Source organism: Nelusetta ayraudi, unplaced genomic scaffold (genome assembly GCF_046127955.1).
Source record: "Nelusetta ayraudi isolate G7.1 ecotype Tasmania unplaced genomic scaffold, CSIRO-AGI_Nayr_v1 ptg000070l, whole genome shotgun sequence".
NCBI classification, from domain to species: Eukaryota; Metazoa; Chordata; class Actinopteri; order Tetraodontiformes; family Monacanthidae; genus Nelusetta; species Nelusetta ayraudi.
Window position 1 is genome coordinate 7739898 of NW_027466120.1, and position 15427 is coordinate 7755324.

Below are 15427 nucleotides of genomic sequence, written 5' to 3' on the forward strand. Positions count from 1 at the left end.
ACTCCACCAATTAACATGAATCTAAATGTTAGAAAGTACGTTAAAAGCTCATTATTAAACACTGAAATGCACTATGAATAGACACACAAACAGTAGAAGCACGTCTTTCGCCTGTGTCATTAGTGAGATTTTAATATTAGAATTTTTTTTTTCATTCAGTTCAAAAATTAACATTAGGTATTAGGTATTAGGTTTGTTTTTGCATATGGAAGCCAAGAAATGACCAAAGCTGCAAGTACTTTCAATTCACTAGTTTTTACATGCACGGAATCTACTAGGCTGACTGTTCTTGAGTTGTAAAGCTTAAAAAAAAAAAAGAAGTGAGATAATCAGAATCCAGAAATTTGAAATTGCATTTGTTTTTGTTGTATTTTGTGGTCACTGAGGTCAGCTGAGGCCAGCAAATGTCACTGCAGCTTCCATCTAGTAAACAAAATAAAGCCTTTTATTCAAATACATTTTTATCGTGTTCTTATTTCTCAATAAGTTGTGGGATCTTTTTTTCGAACAAGTCATACGTGCTACCTTGTTAATTTTTAAGGAGCTAAACACTAAATAAACATCATGCCATCAAATTTGTAAATTACTTTTATTTATTTTTTAAATGGGTGCAATAATCATTTATCCAAATCAAATCATTTTGTGTGTGATAGAAAAGAATGACAGTAATTTATCCTCAGAGAAATCAGCCTAAATAAAGAACATCCACCAATGTGACTTTTAAAAAAATGAAATATGGACTGCAATTGTTTAAAAAAAAAAAAAAAAGATAAATCTGGATACAGAGTGTTTACTATGACATACTTATTAATCAGACAAATGATTAAAAAAAAAACTATGCTTATGTTTCTGATAAGTGGAGGATTTTTCTTTTGGGTGCAAAATATAATTTAGGCTGAAGTAATCTGTGACTAAAAGTTACAGAACCACAGATGATTAAAAGAACTGCCAAAACAAGAATATTTTAAGATTTACAGGGGGATTTTACTAAAAGTAAAAAGAAAAATGAACATGCACAATAACAGAGTACACCACAACTGGATAATTTAGGGTAGGCGTCTACAGTTTCTCCATAGAAGTTGCTGCCTTCCATCTCTTAGTGTTCTGTTGAAATCAACACAAGTCACACACAGGTTTATAAAGCTTGCTCGGGCATAGAAACATAGAAAGAAGCAGAATGGGGAGAACGTGCATACTGTACCTGACAATAAGGTCGTTTTTATACCGTTGTGGTTTTTGTGTCCGGAGATGCAGCGTTATCTTCTGAAGCGTCCTGAATTTGAAGCGACAAACAGCAGCAATGTTTAAAAAAAACAAAAACAACAGCTGTAAGATTTTTTTTTATTTGCCATCAGTTAATCCACTTAACAAACCTTGGTTGAAACACTCAGGTCATTCAATCCAGACACTGCACCATTCTCCAGTCCGTTCTCTTTTGGATTGCTGAGGTCTAGTTGGGAGTTGTCACTCTCTTCAATGTGCAGCGGGCCGACATCTGCTGCAGACAGCTTCTGATCCAAACTTTCAGGATCGCTCTGCTTGTCCATTTCAGAGCTGCTGTCACTGTCGTTGTCTTCCCCCTGATCCGACTCCGCGGGCGCCTCAGACACTTCACCCTTTCCATCTTTCCCTCCTTCCACTTGTTTGCTCTCTCCCTCAGCACTCCCTGAAGCTGTTTCCACAAAAGGTCTGGGCAGCTTGCTTGCACCTTCTTCCAGGTCTGTCTCCAGCTCTATGGTGTCTGGATCAGGACTCTCTATGATTGATGAATGGGATGAGGTAGCAAAAGACCTCCTATCTCGAGGCAATGAGTTGTGGCGAGGTTTTTCCGGAGACCTGAAACTACCAGATCTGGGACTATGGTTCCTGTGAAACTCAGAGAAGCTAGATTTCCAGGCTTTAGGGGACAACAGAGTCCGTCGTCTCAAGGAACCATACCTGAAATATTTTGCAGAGGGTGAATTAAACAGGTGGAAGGGAATATTTTATTGCTTTTAGAAGAAATGCATGCAACCTGTCTGGGATTTGCCTTTCTTTACTAAAAAACCTTGTATTGGTGTTTTTATTTCGCTGCCATATCAAAAATGAAAAGTTGACGATGAAAAGAGAATGCACCATCATTTCAGACCGTCAGGCACGACACCCAAACAATATTGACTTGATTGGATATACTCAAGATTAAATGTGCGGATAAAAAGCTTACCGTTGCAATCCCTTCACAGCAAATACACTGTCTGGATGCTGAGCCTGCAGCTCCTTCATCACATTTTGCAGATCAGAATTGAGCTTTCAAAAAACAAAAAACAACAAAAAAAAAAAGGAAGCTGGTAAGTACATTTCTTCAACAGTGAACTGATGTGAGACAGGGCACTGACGTGGGCGTGAACATACCGTGCCCAATTCTTTATAGAAGATGCTGCGCAGGTTTGATACGGCTGAGAAGACTGAGATGTAGCATCCAATACGACTAGGAATAATGAAAACACATCACGTCAATATGTGTCAGCTGCCACAGAGCTTGTGTGCACTTCTGTAAACTCACCTTTCAAAGAGTGTTGGCAACTCCTCTTTCAATTCATCATTAATGCCTTCATAGACAGCCTTGGCAGCGCCCACCTCCTCTTCCGCCTGCAGTGGAGACGAGACAAAGTGGATGGGAAAGTGCTGACTGAGTGAGAGGACATGATTTGACATTTGTGCCCACCTTCTTTATCTTGACGTCGTCCCGCTTCTTCGCAGTCTGCAGCGCCTCCAGGTGGTGGCGGGAGGAGTCGTAGTCAACCAGTTTTCTTCCCCTTTTGGAAACTTTCTCCTGTACATGGAATAAGGCCGACGGTGTTAATCGTGTGCGTGCCCGTGTTTGAGTCTCTGGTTGTGTCTTTGTTGGTTTTGAGCAAGTGCTCTCTTTGATTCCACTGTTGACTTTGCTTTTGTTTACTCGCCGCCTGTCGTCTTACCCTGGCGTCTGGGAATTGGCACACATATGTCTCCATGGTGCGTACGGCCTGGTCTAATAGCTTCACCTCGTAATCAGCCCACAGGAGGTCCTCCCCCTTATTAAAATGAACAGCATAAATACTGTGTTAATTATGCATTAAGATAGGGGGGGGGGAGATATAGGTTTGGGTCCCCTGGCAATATGATAATTCTGCTGCTTTTGTACTTATACAGCAAAAAAAAAAAAAAAAAACTGCAGTGTTTGCCACAGAGAATCACACCGACCTCCACAATGGCTCCAAGGTCCTCCTCTCCGGCCCAGTCATTTTCATAAGATTGAAACAAAGAATCTGCAAGGCGTTTTGAGGCTTCACGCATGTCTGTGGAAAAGAAAATAACCCCATCAAATGAAACCTACAGAGGACAAAAAAAATGTGCAGTCCTGCAACAAACAGCACCGCTCTTACCTCTTACTGCACTAATGTAATTCTTGAGGGATTTGTATATTCTGTTCCCATCAGTCTGTAAATACATTTCATTACTTCAGAGATTTATGAATTCATGGCACTTGATTCTGATTCTAGTTGCTTTGTAGAGCATGTGTTTATTAAAAAATGATTCGTTTCACAGGTGATAACATTTCGGTTGTAGCAACATTTAAGTTTTTTTTTTTTATTATTATTATTGCAAAGCAAAACCCACACAGATTAGATGCATGCATTTCCAACATAAACAGGGTCATAGCTACCTGCTGGTCACTGAAGTTATGGAGACAATTTTCAAATTCATTGTCTCTGCTCTCTGTGCTCTTCCCAAACCTTTGCAGCACCTGCAAAAAAAAAGAGAGCCCAGCTTCAAGGGACAGAAGCTAAATGGTAATACGGTTGCTCTTCTCTCTGGAAATCTTGCTGACTCATACCTTTTCTTTGCCTCGGCTTAGTTGTCTTTGGATTTTCTTAGTAAAGTCACTAGGGCTTCCTTTTGGACTCGTGCTCTCTGCCATTCTGTCCTGGAGTGTTTTGCTACTACAGAATAACAAAGAAGATAAGACTGAAGCGAAACATTACAAGAGAACTTCAAGACCACTGAGTGTTTGGTTTCAGATCACAAGCAATAGTTGCTTCCATGACTTTGGTTTTGTGTTGGGCATCAACGTTGAAATGTAGTAAGCAACTTTTCTTCATTTATTTTATTACATGTTCATATATAATTTTTTTTTTGTTCTTCCTTAAACTGCTGCAACACCTGACCAACCATCCAGGAGCTCCACTCGAGCCCGGTGAGTGACCCTCGGCGTGACCCCGGGCGTGACCCCAGCACGCTCCCGTCCTGGCGGCTAAGCCAAGTGAACAACTACAACACCCAAAGTTCCCCGCGGCCAAGCCAAGCCACTCCTCGACGGAAAATGGCAGCGGTGAACTTTAACCGCAGAGTTTGTATTTTCTAGCGCTGTCGGAGGAGTGGCTCCATGACCGAGTCAGAGGCTCACTTCCCTCCCTCATCCCTGGCCGACCTGCACGAGCTCATCATGGGCAGCACTGTGGTCAAATGTGCCGCCACCGACCTGGGCATCCAGTGGGCAGGCTGGGCTCTGGCATCAGCCTTCAAAACTGAGAAGTTCTATGATCTGGCAGGTAATGTTGCGGGGACGAGAACTTGAACCAGAGAGAGAGAGAGTTGCTTCCCGACTATGTACCGACTAACACCGCGCACTGTTTTTTTTTGCCGTAAAATCCCGCAAAAATGACATTAACGGACGGGGCAGTCCAGCGAAAGACTGTGATAGTTCGCCACAGCTCGACGGTATGTGATCGGATTGTTATTATTGTTGCCATTATTATTTGCAGTGCTGCTCATTGGGTCGAAGGTGTGCTTCTTTCACAACGTGTGTTATCTAAACGGACGGTGTTGTGAAACAAACGCGCAGCTCCTTGGAGCTGAGAAGGAGCTGAGCGTTGCTCCGATCAGCTTTAAGGCTTTGATCCCAGGTCACTGCGGTGGCGGGACCCTCGCGTTTAAAGAGCCAGAGTGTGCACAAAGGTTGCTGCCGTGCAGGGAAGAAAATGCAATGAATCAAAAGGGATTTTTGTTTTTGTTTTATTTTTTTTATTTTTTTTTATTTTTTTACCATTAACATTTACGTGCTATTCGACCAACCTTGCGATTTATGTGTAAATGGTTTAATGAGAATTTTATCGGTATATAACATTTTGCGCTCACATTTGCAATCTTACCAATGCATATTTTTAATTTTTTAATTTTTTTCATTGTGGATTTGAAAGTGACATTTGACCTCTTGCAGATAATGCAAAGTATAATACTATAAAGCCATTCGAATCAAAATTTGCATTGCTGTTTAGATATTGAAGTGTTCCGAGGAGTGTTTAAGTTAAAAACTGAAGTTTCTGGATAATGCAAAGTCTTCTTAAGTGTCCTATTCAGGGGCCTCCGTGCTTAAATAAAATTAAACTCTAAACATTTTAAACATTCACTTGTTTTATGTACATATCAATGCACCTTACCTGTCGACACCGGTAGCTGGGTTGTTCCTGCTATTCTTATATCAAGAATAAATCACCCGGTCAATCGGCTCTCTTCTTGTCCTCCTCTGCTTCTCCGCTGTGTTCTGTACTGCTGGGGTTTCTACCCTTGAACTTTGTAACCAATTGTCCGGTGTATCCTGGGTAAAAGATTCATTGAACACGCCTTGTCCTGCAACTGGTAGTTCCGTCTGTTCTGCCGATGACCAAGATCAGCCCGGCGCAAAAAGTGGTTTCTTTATTGCCCTCTTTCATACACCCAGGATCTGGCACTTTTATCCTGCTTGCCCACCTGAGTCGGATATGGGGAGGAGCCACCCACGTCCGTCAGAAGGTTCAGACTGGGTTTGTCACTGCATGGGGACTAAGGTGAGCAGGGCTGCACTGCCCTCAATTGTACCACACCCACGGAAAGGTGAAAATTCCTAGTGAGGACTGATTATATGCTCCTGATTTACGACACGCAGACGTTTGCGCAAAATTAACTAGGACACTTTGTTGAGGCCAGAGGAGGGACTAATGAATGAGCAGCCTTAAAGTTTGGTTAATGAATAATTCCTTGGTTAATGTGAGTGGATGTTAACCGCGCTCTCCCTGCAGGCTGGGCACTTTCCTCTTCATGCGGATCTTGAAGGACGGCCATGACCGCAGGTTCAACAATGTCAGAGACAGTCCAGGAACCTTCTTTGTGTACTGGACTATTCAAGGTATACTGGAGGAATGTGAACACGCTACCAGCATTGCAACAGTCCCTGATCAGTTCAAGCCCCAATTCAAAGGAGGATAGCTGATAAAAAAAAAAACGAGTCGGAGGTTTACTGGTTTATGGTTCCTCCTGCATGGGCTGAAGTCATGGTTGACTCGGGAAAAGCCTGTGAGTTAATCATTTATTTGCTTTTATTCCTCTCAGCTTTATGGGTATTTATGACTCTCCTGCCCACCCTGATGCTGAACAGTGAGAAGCGAGATGTGCCTCTGGGAACGAGGGACTACATCGGCTGGACTTTATGGGGCCTTGGCTTTGCCACTGAGGCTATTGCGGACCAACAGAAATGGTTCTTTAAAAGGGACCCGAATAATGCAGTAAGTGAATGGCTTTTTTTGCTTCACGGCTTTACAATGCCTAATCTGTTTTCTGCATTTGTACATCCATCCATCCATCCTGGAGCAGGGGATTCATATCCCAGCTGTCATCAGGGGAAAGGCGAAGGAGCACACTGGAAAAGCGGATCGGTCGCATTCACACCAAGTGCAACACAAAAGCAAGCAGGGTTCGGTGGGGTTTGACAGTTGAGGCCTGTGTTTTGTTGTTGCGTAGGGTCAGTCTGCTGAAGGCATGACTCTCTTCTGCAAGGTGAAACAGAGTGTAGTGAGCAAATAATTGAGTTGGGATTAACTTCAGAATTGCCAGTTGGGAAATGTATGATTATCGTTCCAGAGACTCAAAATTATCGTTTTTGTGCAGCTGTGAGCGTCTCGTTCAGCGGGCACAGCTGAACTTTCGGCCAGTCGTGCTTGTTGTTCTGAGACAAACGTCACTCGTGGGTCTTGCACGCAACAAAGCGTGATTGACACCTGTCGCGGAAGAAAAGGAAAAAGCTCAGCCAGACTGACAAATTCACAAAATGCTCAAATTGTCTTATATTCAGCATTATGGATAATTACTGTAGAGCTGGCAACTCATCAAATCACCGTCCTGGCCTGTTTTGAACCGTAAGACGCATAAAGTCAAGTACCGACAGAGATCCTAATTCATTATATTGTGCCGTCTTATTCATTGCGCCAACAGGGGAAGTTCATCCACACTGGTCTTTGGGCCTACAGCAGACACCCCAACTACCTTGGCGAGATCCTGCAGTGGTCGGGACTTTGGCTGTCGGCCTCCTCGGTGATGAGGGGCCCCCAGTACCTGAGTGTGTTGTCCCCGCTCTTTGTCTGGTTCCTTCTCCGCTACGTCAGTGGAATCCCCATCCTGGAGAAACAGGCCATGAAGAAGTGGGGGTCCGACCCCTCCTTCCAGGACTACACCAACAACACTCCCCTCCTTTGGCCTTGGCCTAAATTTTGATGCTGCAACTTTATTACAGTGTCCTCTGTACACATACCAGTATTAAAACACTGAAGAGCTACCTTTTCATATCATATTTCTGTTACTATGCATTATAAACTTACTCTTCATCCGTCTTGGTGTAAAATCTCTGTCAGGAGAAACACATTGTAATGAAGAAGGCTGCCTCACATTCTGCTGTTTATATTCTACTCTAATAAATGATCATATCTAGAGATGGCATTTTTAGATTATTATTGAAAGCTAGTTGAGGTTTTATGTAGGTTTTTTTGTTCTTTTAAACTCAACTACATAATTTTAAACCACTGACAGAGAGCCATGGTTATTGAAGGACCCGCCCCAATGAAAATGTATGATTTAGCTGTTTGTTTGTTCCCTGTCCTTTGTGCTGATAGCGCAAAGTTTTGTGGTTTAATATTGTCCTGCTGGGAGGACCATTGTCGTCAGTGTCTTAGAAATCCACATCCAAAGGAAGATCTAGGAATTGCCAAGAGAAACTCTTAAGCTATACAAACTTTCCAAGAGCACGAAAAGGATAATAATCAGATACAATTTTAGCATAGCAATCCAAATCAACTACATGAACATTATTACTGACCTCTGTTAGATCTAAAGAGCTGGACAAGGGGGAACATTACATGCTAACCTCACCCTGGCTAAGATCTAAAAACAAGCAAATAAAACACTTCTACAAAACTTGGAATTGGCAAAGAACACACAGTCTGTGGTGGAGAGGTTTTGAATTTGTTTTTATAAGTTACATAACTTCTGAGTATGCATTTCTTTACAAAATATGTGCTGATCCTAATAATTTCACAAAGGTGAACTGGCTAAATGTAGCTAAAGTAAATTTTTGTTTTGCTCAATGAGATTGTTCATGTTGCAGCAAACTACAAACTTCTTACAGGGAAACACACTAAAAGCAGAATAATTCCAGAATACAGCCTTTTACATGAGCATTGGATCATTTTCACTGGCAGAGCACGATAGACTGGAGTGTAAGTGAGGATCAAAAATTTTTAATTTTTCTAGAGAATCAATCAAAACTTCACAAGACCACTGGAAAATAGAAGATGCGTGAATGTAAACATTTACATCATTACTCTCAAGAATAAAGACAGCTGAAACTGAGTAGAAATGAAAAATACAAACATCCAAACTGAAAGGCAACATCAAGCACAATCACACACACACACACACACACACACACGCAAAAAAAAAAAAAAATCAAACCTACATTGAAATGCCTATGAATCAGTTCTTCAACCTCTGAGTAACACATGAGCTAAGAAACTGACAAATGACTCCATTTAGTAGCAGGTCTCGGTAAAGCTGGGCATCTTAACAGTACATGTTTTCACTGACGCGCACCATTTTTCTAAGCAAATACGCAGTTCATTCTCATTTTGCAATGAGATTGAAGAAATAATTTGAGCTCAAGCGTGCATAGATTGGAGGACCTACATTTTGTTTTTATGGAAATCATTTTTGAACACATAAAAGCATTGAAATAAAATTCCCAACATTGTTTTAAAATAACAACAAAAAAAAATCAAACAATCTTACGGTAAAAAGAATACATTTGAAGAATACAGCTATGACTGAAGCAGTACCATGCTAGATTATGAAAAGAAATGCAGAACGGATTAGTTGCTATTGCAGGGTAAAATGAAAGACTTTGTGCGGTAGCTCTTGATTATCTGAGGAGCGGAGATGAGAAGAACTTCCCTTGGAGGTTGAATCCCACAGCTGATTTGCTCTTGCTCCCAAACCTGCAACAAAGAGTGCACATAATGATATCTAATGGAATCAGGTGTCCGATCAATACAGAAAGCAGACCGTGAAGAATACTGAGGGGTTGCTTGATTGATCTTCTGCTATAGAAGTTCCAAAGAATCAGCTCTGCGTTAAATCTGATAACAAGTTCAGAGAGAGTTGGATGCACGCGGGCCGCTATTCTAAAGGCGATTCATCACGAGGCCATCGATCAGCTGCACTGACGGAGATAAGACGGATTTCACTTGTGTACCTGGGCGTCAGGGTGGACTTCATGCGTTGAGACAAAGAGCTGGAGGACGGGGTTTTATTGAACTGATGCTCTGGAGTGGTCAGAGGTCCCAGCATGCTCACTGAAAGAACACAACACATAACATTTGGAATGAAAGGCTGACAAGCGGTCGCGCAAACTGCAGCGCCTGCACCACTGCCGAGTGACAAGCGAAGCCTGGCGAGTGCGCACTTCTCTCGGGGGTGGCGTAGCAGTTGGAGTTCTCGATGATCAGGTGATCGCCGGCGGGCTGCTCGCTCGTTGCCATCACAAACCGGCTCCAGTAGTCCGCTGGCAGAGACAGCAGACGCTCCACAACCTGGACACAGCAACAGTGACAGGTCGTCACAAAGGCCAGGGTTTCCATTGTGAGGGGAAACAATGGTTTACTGTTGCCAACATTTAAAAAAGACAAATAAAAAGAAGGAGGAAGAAGAAAGTATCTACATTTCGCCTGAGCAACTATTGATCATCCATTGACTGGTAGAAGCCTTGTGACTGCTGTATAGGTCACCTAGGAATGCATGAACTGTTCAGTAAAGCAGCCACTCCCTAATTAGCCAGCAGCAGGAACACGAGTTGGCCGGTAACAATTTACTTAATTTAATGTCGCAATGAACGCAATGATTATTTGTAAGATGTTATTGTTTCTGGACAAAGAGGACAATCTTCTGTGGCTAATATGAGAGGCAAAGTGCAGCATCGGTTGGATGTCTACGATTCAATTCAATGCTTTAAATGCACAGAATAGAGGAATTAGTCGGCTGGTCCGTCCCTGGTCCGATTCTCCCAGGAGCTCCTGCGTTTGTCCGACTAAAAGCACTGCAACTGCATTAACAACAAAACCCATGCTGTGATGCAAATGCAGCCTTTCCCATTCATTCTTATTGAGACTCCCCAGTGGGTGCAAACGGTCGTCGTCTCAAGTATCAACGGCTTTCTGCATCAGAATGCCTCGGGCCGCGGTTGCCAATCGCGCCTCTTGGCGTCTGATGGCAATACGCGACTCCTGGCCACACGCCGGGCCTTGTTGTGTTAATCAAGCAAAAGCGGGAATGGAGTCTGCCCACCTTAGGCTGTCGTTTGGTGTCCTGCAGGATTGTCATGGGGTCGGGGTTTGCCGTCGCATGGCCCACGATGGTTGGTCCAAACACTCGAGCCAAGTTACTGATGTCCATCCGAGTTTCTGTCGTGGCAGCGACTCTGCAAGGGTTGAAGGAGCTTAAGTGTTAAGTGTTTGTCATTGTCATTAATTGACATCGACACGTTGCCCGCTCTTACAATGAGATAATGATGATACCCATTTTTACCGTGTAATACCAGGGCTGAAAGGTGTTTATTTGAAAAAACTGAAACACATCCGTAACATGCATATCTCAAGGTGTATGCATGTACAAGTATGTACAGCAAGAATAGAGAAACACTGTGTATCTGCTTAACAGCTGTATACCTTTGAAGATGAAGGACCAAGAAAGCTAAAGTGTCTCTGTGGGGCTGCGGCAGATCACTGATGTTTTGATACATCAGGGCGGTGCTGTTGTCGTCATCGGAGACCTCTGGAAGGGAACATCAGCGCATTGTGAGACACAGTGAGCGGGAAACCGCCGCTTCAACCTCTGTACTAGCACCGCTTCCAAACAATGCAGTGTCTCCTGTTAATAAATTCCCCTGAAATGGGAGAAATCACCCTTCACTTGGTTTGTTTTACATCAGATACACCCATTGCCATGTGACAAACAAGATAAAAACTGCTCCCAGGTAAGAAACCCTCCCATCGTAACGTACAGAAGGTGCCGTCAGCAAAACATCAGTTTTAGCAGGAAGCTAAAAAAAAATATTCCATAAGCTAAAAATAGTCTATAATAGTCTATTTTCTGAGAGATTCAAAGAGTTCTGAGGAAAACTAATCTTCTCAGGCTGATCCAGCAAGTCTAAGATATGAAATAATGATGATCTGAAAATATGCATTATATGAGACATTCAAAGAAAATGTAGCAGGTCTTTTCGGCAGCAAATGGTGAACAATGGTGCAAGTAGATCTCCCGTCAGTGTTTGCAGCATACAGTACTTGTAAAAGACGCAATAGGTGGCAGTATTGGAAGTGGTCATGTGCGTACCGGCTGCGTCCATGAAAGGCTGGTTGAGGCGGAAGGTGAGCAGAGGCTCCTTGAGGCTCCTCAGGAAGTCCTTGAGGAGACCAGTGATGGCGTGGATGTCGTCCACCTTGCTGAGCATGGGGACACTTTTGCCCCGCAGGAACTTTTCCTTCAGCTCCTTGATGGTGCGATCAGAACCCGACAGACGGTATAATCCGGTCTGACCAAAGAGAGAACACAGCAGTTTAACACACTGTGTTCAGCTTCTAATCCGCCACAGATGAAATCTAAGTGGGGAAACAACACCAACAGTTGACTCACTGTCCCCGCTGACGTTTTGCAAAATTGGAAATATGGGGCATGACGCAGAGTAAAACAGATGCACAATTGTGCAGAAATGATCACCATCCAGCTACAATTAACTGTAACTGTTATTGGAGTCCCAGTCCCATGTTCATTTTCTTACCAGGAGGAAAGGAACCCACCTCATTCAGGCCCCTCTGTTCGATCTCGTTCACACAGTGGACCACCAGAGGAGGAATCATAGGCGAAGTGTCGGAGACATAGTCAGCAAGCACACCCTGGAAATAGACCAAACCAAGGAAAGAGTTCAGTGATGGGTGAAATAATGCCAATTATTTCAGCACGTTTAATTTCTCTTGCTCTGTGTGCGGCCCCCTCACGCCCTCCGTTCAGCCGCTGGAAACCTTCTCACACGCACCTCGCCTATCTTTACTGGTGTCCCAATCAGGTTCGGGATGCACGGCAGGGGGCATCTGTCACGGCACTCGGGGTGTGAGACCACCCTGCAGTCGCGGCACTTCAATGAAACCTTGCCAAACTTGATCCTCTTCCCGCAGGGAACGCAGGACTCTGGCTTAATGACCTAGAAAAAATGAGTTTAAAATGTTGAGATAAAACAGGAAATCCTTATGCATGGCGTGGACCCGCCAGCATGCCTTACAGGTGCAGAGACGTGCTCGTCGCGACCTCTGACAGACTGCACTTTTACCGTTTTGGACACAAACTCGTGTGGACGGACAACCCCGTGGTTCTGCGGCGTGCTGGGCTGCAGGGGCTTCGACTCTCTCTCAAGGTTTTCCGGCTGCTTGAAGACATCCTCAGACTGGACGGATTCAGAATCCCACTCCATGGCAGCTGGATGATGAACAGGAGAGGCGGGGACAATAAGAGTAGTGCTTTTATTTCTTTGGTTTAATTTTTTTTTTTTTACTCTCTATACACCTTTTCTGAACTGATTGCATGTTGTGCAGCTAAGAAACTGAATTTCTTTCGGGCTAAATAAAATAGCTATCTATCAATATTCTTCAAAAAAAAAGAAAAGAATCCAGATTGTAAAGATTCTTCTTTTTTCATACATAGACAGATTATCACTCGTAGTCCATCGCAATAAAAAAAGAAAACGTACCAGTCTTCCTTCTGCTGCGAGTCCAGTAAGGAACTGTCTCAATGGTAGAAACTGCCTCAACAGGGCCTCCGTTTATGGGGACCGTCACGGTTGTCTTGGTTACAAGGGTCTCATTCCCCTGATACAAAGACATTTACAGTAGAATCACCAATGCTGTGTCACTCTGAAATGTATTAAGATTAGAAAAGTGGGATGAGCTGAAAACTTACCATTTCGGTAGTTCTGCCCGACGATCGAGATCGTTTGGCAACCAGAGGAGGACCATCGACGTGATGCCTTGAGGAGCGCTAAACAAATGAATAAATAAAGATACATAACTCGATCAAACAGTTGTCCATGATGGAAATGGAGGATAAAGTACGAAAAAGAGGAAAGAAAAAAGTGTCTGTCTGCTTAGCCCACCCTCTTCTCCCTTTTCTTCAGTCGCACCGTCCTCACATGGGAAGAGTCCCAGTCCTGAAACAGTTGAAAAGCAGCAGCTAAGAGGAACTTCACACATCACAACAAGCGAACGCTTTTCTTTGCACAATGTAAATTTGTTTTTGACTGGCGAAGTACTTACCAGAGAGTCATCGGTTTTGTCGTAGCTGATATCAGACAAGATGGAGGCAGATTCATCAATTGTAGTCAGCCTGTGAGGACCAGCAGCGCACATATTAAAACAAACCAGCAGCACTGGCATCAATTTTATTTTAGAATTGAGAATATAAGCAAAAAATGTTCAGTTTATTACCTTCGGCTGGTGTTCAGGTTGGCAGGCGTCTGACAGTTTGTGTTCAGGAAGCCAAGAGCCGAGCGCTGCTCCGCACTCAGCTGGATGCTGTTGGATGACCCCTCGGAGGTCAGGAGCTCCCGGATCAGCTGAACTTGTCGGTCCTGCAGCACAGACACGCAAGCGGCACCACGGTGAAACTCGTTGTGCCGTGTTCTAAACGGCACAAACGGGAGACGAGGCCCTGTGACTTCAACATACCAGCTTCTCGCAGTCGGCCTCGGCCTTTTGTCTGCGACGGATCTCCACGTCCACTTGGTTGCGTGCGTGTTTCAGTTTGACCTCCAGCGCTCCCCTCTCCGTCTCCGCTTTGGTCAGCCCTTGTTTGCAAGAGCCCAGTTCCTCCTGGGTCCTCAGCCACTTGCGGCGGCAGTCGTCAAAGTTTTGGACCATCTGGATGAAGCCTGGGATGGGATTGGGGGGCGGGGGTACAGCGGTCACGTGACTGCCAGTTGGGAATGAACCTCCACAATGTACTGTTACTGGCAGTGGGCAAGTATTAAACGCAGGACCATAAACTACTTACTGGGTTCAATGTTCTCATTGAGAAGGTCCACCTGTGTCCACAGCTTGTCGTACAGGTTCTGGAGGTGTGCTACGGTGCTCTCCATGGTTTTGTTTCGTTTTATGGGACTCTGTCAGAGGCGTAATGTGCGCATTACGACAACAGCAGAAACGGTTCAACATGGCAAAATCGCAACATTTCACTGACCTAGGCAAACATTCATAATCGTTCATTATTTGGAAGGGGGAAAAAAATACGTATTTAGTAAGCATACATTTCGTCCGCCAAAGTTAAACCGGCCAACGACTTCCGACGAAAATTCCAACATCGATGTTTACCGTTAGTTACCGCTTCACGCGAGCGTAACCGTTTTGAGTAAAAGTAAGCGTGAATTCCCTTGTTTACATTAAACCGTGCCGCAACGTATTTAAAGGTATTCGACGGGAAGCAACTTTAAGTCAACTTAAATCTAGGAAAATAATACGGCTCTTGTTTTGCTCCGACTCGTGTCGCTAACGTTCAAAGGAAAGGAAAATGAGGCACCTACCAGATCCGATAGGAGAAACCCTGGGCGAACCAAACCACGTCGCGATGTTTGTCTTTTTAACTTTTTTAATTTCTCTCCCCCGCCCTTAATGAGACGCTGTCCTGCCGTTTGTTCGCATCTTTCCTTAGCCACAAATCCGCTGCAATGACCGCGTTGCTTTTCAAATTTCGCCGTTAGCCAATAACTGAAGAGCCGTACGTCACGACAGTTCGAGAAAAAAAAAAGTGACTTCCGGGTTGACTTTTCATAATAAATGCCCTGACATAGCCTCACCTGGTAAATTACAACCAAACTTCGGACGGATTTTGTTTTTAAATAGAAACCATGGCGAATGATAAAATTTTAAAATTAACGTCAATTATCACTTCAAGTGAAAAAAGATGAAAACAAAAACATTTTTAATAAAAATGAAACTTCCGCAAACAAATTTCAACGTAAACGTCAAACGGATGACCGCACGTAGGGAGGGAAAAGCAACCAAACACA

At 43.7% G+C, this 15427-nt stretch overlaps 3 protein-coding genes across 5 annotated transcripts; 1 reads left to right on the plus strand and 2 right to left on the minus strand.

The window, feature by feature from the left end:
• Positions 1 to 570: 570 nt before the first annotated feature.
• Positions 571 to 5724, minus strand: bin2a (bridging integrator 2a). 2 transcript variants are annotated; one of them, XM_076042086.1, is made up of 13 exons: positions 5460 to 5724; positions 3857 to 3959; positions 3686 to 3766; positions 3405 to 3459; positions 3223 to 3317; positions 2958 to 3053; positions 2705 to 2812; positions 2543 to 2628; positions 2392 to 2467; positions 2204 to 2286; positions 1374 to 1938; positions 1202 to 1273; positions 571 to 1104 (listed from the first exon to the last, which is right to left on the minus strand). In XM_076042086.1, the coding sequence occupies exons 2-12, from the start codon at positions 3938 to 3940 to the stop codon at positions 1220 to 1222; spliced, it is 1383 nt and encodes a 460-aa protein (XP_075898201.1). In that variant the 5' UTR covers positions 3941 to 3959; positions 5460 to 5724; the 3' UTR covers positions 571 to 1104; positions 1202 to 1219. The 2 variants fall into 2 exon arrangements, with proteins under 2 accessions (XP_075898201.1, XP_075898200.1); XM_076042085.1 differs by having other exon boundaries at positions 3857 to 3962.
• LOC142898842 (uncharacterized) lies at positions 4086 to 8736 on the plus strand. 2 transcript variants are annotated; one of them, XM_076042088.1, is made up of 6 exons: positions 4086 to 4216; positions 4385 to 4571; positions 5741 to 5846; positions 6078 to 6184; positions 6388 to 6560; positions 7267 to 8736. In XM_076042088.1, exons 2-6 carry the CDS (start codon positions 4406 to 4408, stop codon positions 7543 to 7545), a joined length of 831 nt encoding a protein of 276 aa, XP_075898203.1. In that variant the 5' UTR covers positions 4086 to 4216; positions 4385 to 4405; the 3' UTR covers positions 7546 to 8736. The 2 variants fall into 2 exon arrangements, with proteins under 2 accessions (XP_075898203.1, XP_075898202.1); XM_076042087.1 differs by lacking the exon at positions 4086 to 4216 and having other exon boundaries at positions 4324 to 4571.
• On the minus strand, positions 8545 to 15075 carry racgap1 (Rac GTPase activating protein 1). Its single transcript, XM_076042080.1, has 17 exons — positions 14942 to 15075; positions 14416 to 14524; positions 14091 to 14293; positions 13851 to 13993; positions 13680 to 13749; positions 13520 to 13573; positions 13327 to 13404; positions 13118 to 13235; positions 12701 to 12846; positions 12410 to 12574; positions 12174 to 12269; positions 11710 to 11908; positions 11043 to 11148; positions 10663 to 10795; positions 9785 to 9911; positions 9575 to 9674; positions 8545 to 9317 (listed from the first exon to the last, which is right to left on the minus strand). Exons 2-17 carry the CDS (start codon positions 14498 to 14500, stop codon positions 9242 to 9244), a joined length of 1899 nt encoding a protein of 632 aa, XP_075898195.1. The 5' UTR covers positions 14501 to 14524; positions 14942 to 15075; the 3' UTR covers positions 8545 to 9241.
• Positions 15076 to 15427: the final 352 nt, after the last annotated feature.

Excerpts from the sequence above, each read along its gene's own strand:
- bin2a (XM_076042086.1), bottom strand. The coding sequence starts at position 3,940 with ATGGCAGAGAGCACGAGTCCAAAAGGAAGCCCTAGTGACTTTACTAAG. Across the intron at positions 2,629-2,704 it reads ACGACGTCAAGATAAAGAAG|GCGGAAGAGGAGGTGGGCGC; the intron begins GTGGGCACAAAT and ends TCTCCACTGCAG. Across the intron at positions 1,939-2,203 it reads GCTGTGAAGGGATTGCAACG|GTATGGTTCCTTGAGACGAC; the intron begins GTAAGCTTTTTA and ends AAAATATTTCAG.
- LOC142898842 (XM_076042088.1), top strand. The coding sequence starts at position 4,406 with ATGACCGAGTCAGAGGCTCACTTCCCTCCCTCATCCCTGGCCGACCTG. Across the intron at positions 5,847-6,077 it reads GTCACTGCATGGGGACTAAG|GCTGGGCACTTTCCTCTTCA; the intron begins GTGAGCAGGGCT and ends CTCTCCCTGCAG. Across the intron at positions 6,185-6,387 it reads TGTGTACTGGACTATTCAAG|CTTTATGGGTATTTATGACT; the intron begins GTATACTGGAGG and ends TATTCCTCTCAG.
- racgap1 (XM_076042080.1), bottom strand. The coding sequence starts at position 14,500 with ATGGAGAGCACCGTAGCACACCTCCAGAACCTGTACGACAAGCTGTGG. Across the intron at positions 13,574-13,679 it reads ACAAAACCGATGACTCTCTG|GACTGGGACTCTTCCCATGT; the intron begins GTAAGTACTTCG and ends CAACTGTTTCAG. Across the intron at positions 9,912-10,662 it reads ACACCAAACGACAGCCTAAG|GTTGTGGAGCGTCTGCTGTC; the intron begins GTGGGCAGACTC and ends TGCTGTGTCCAG.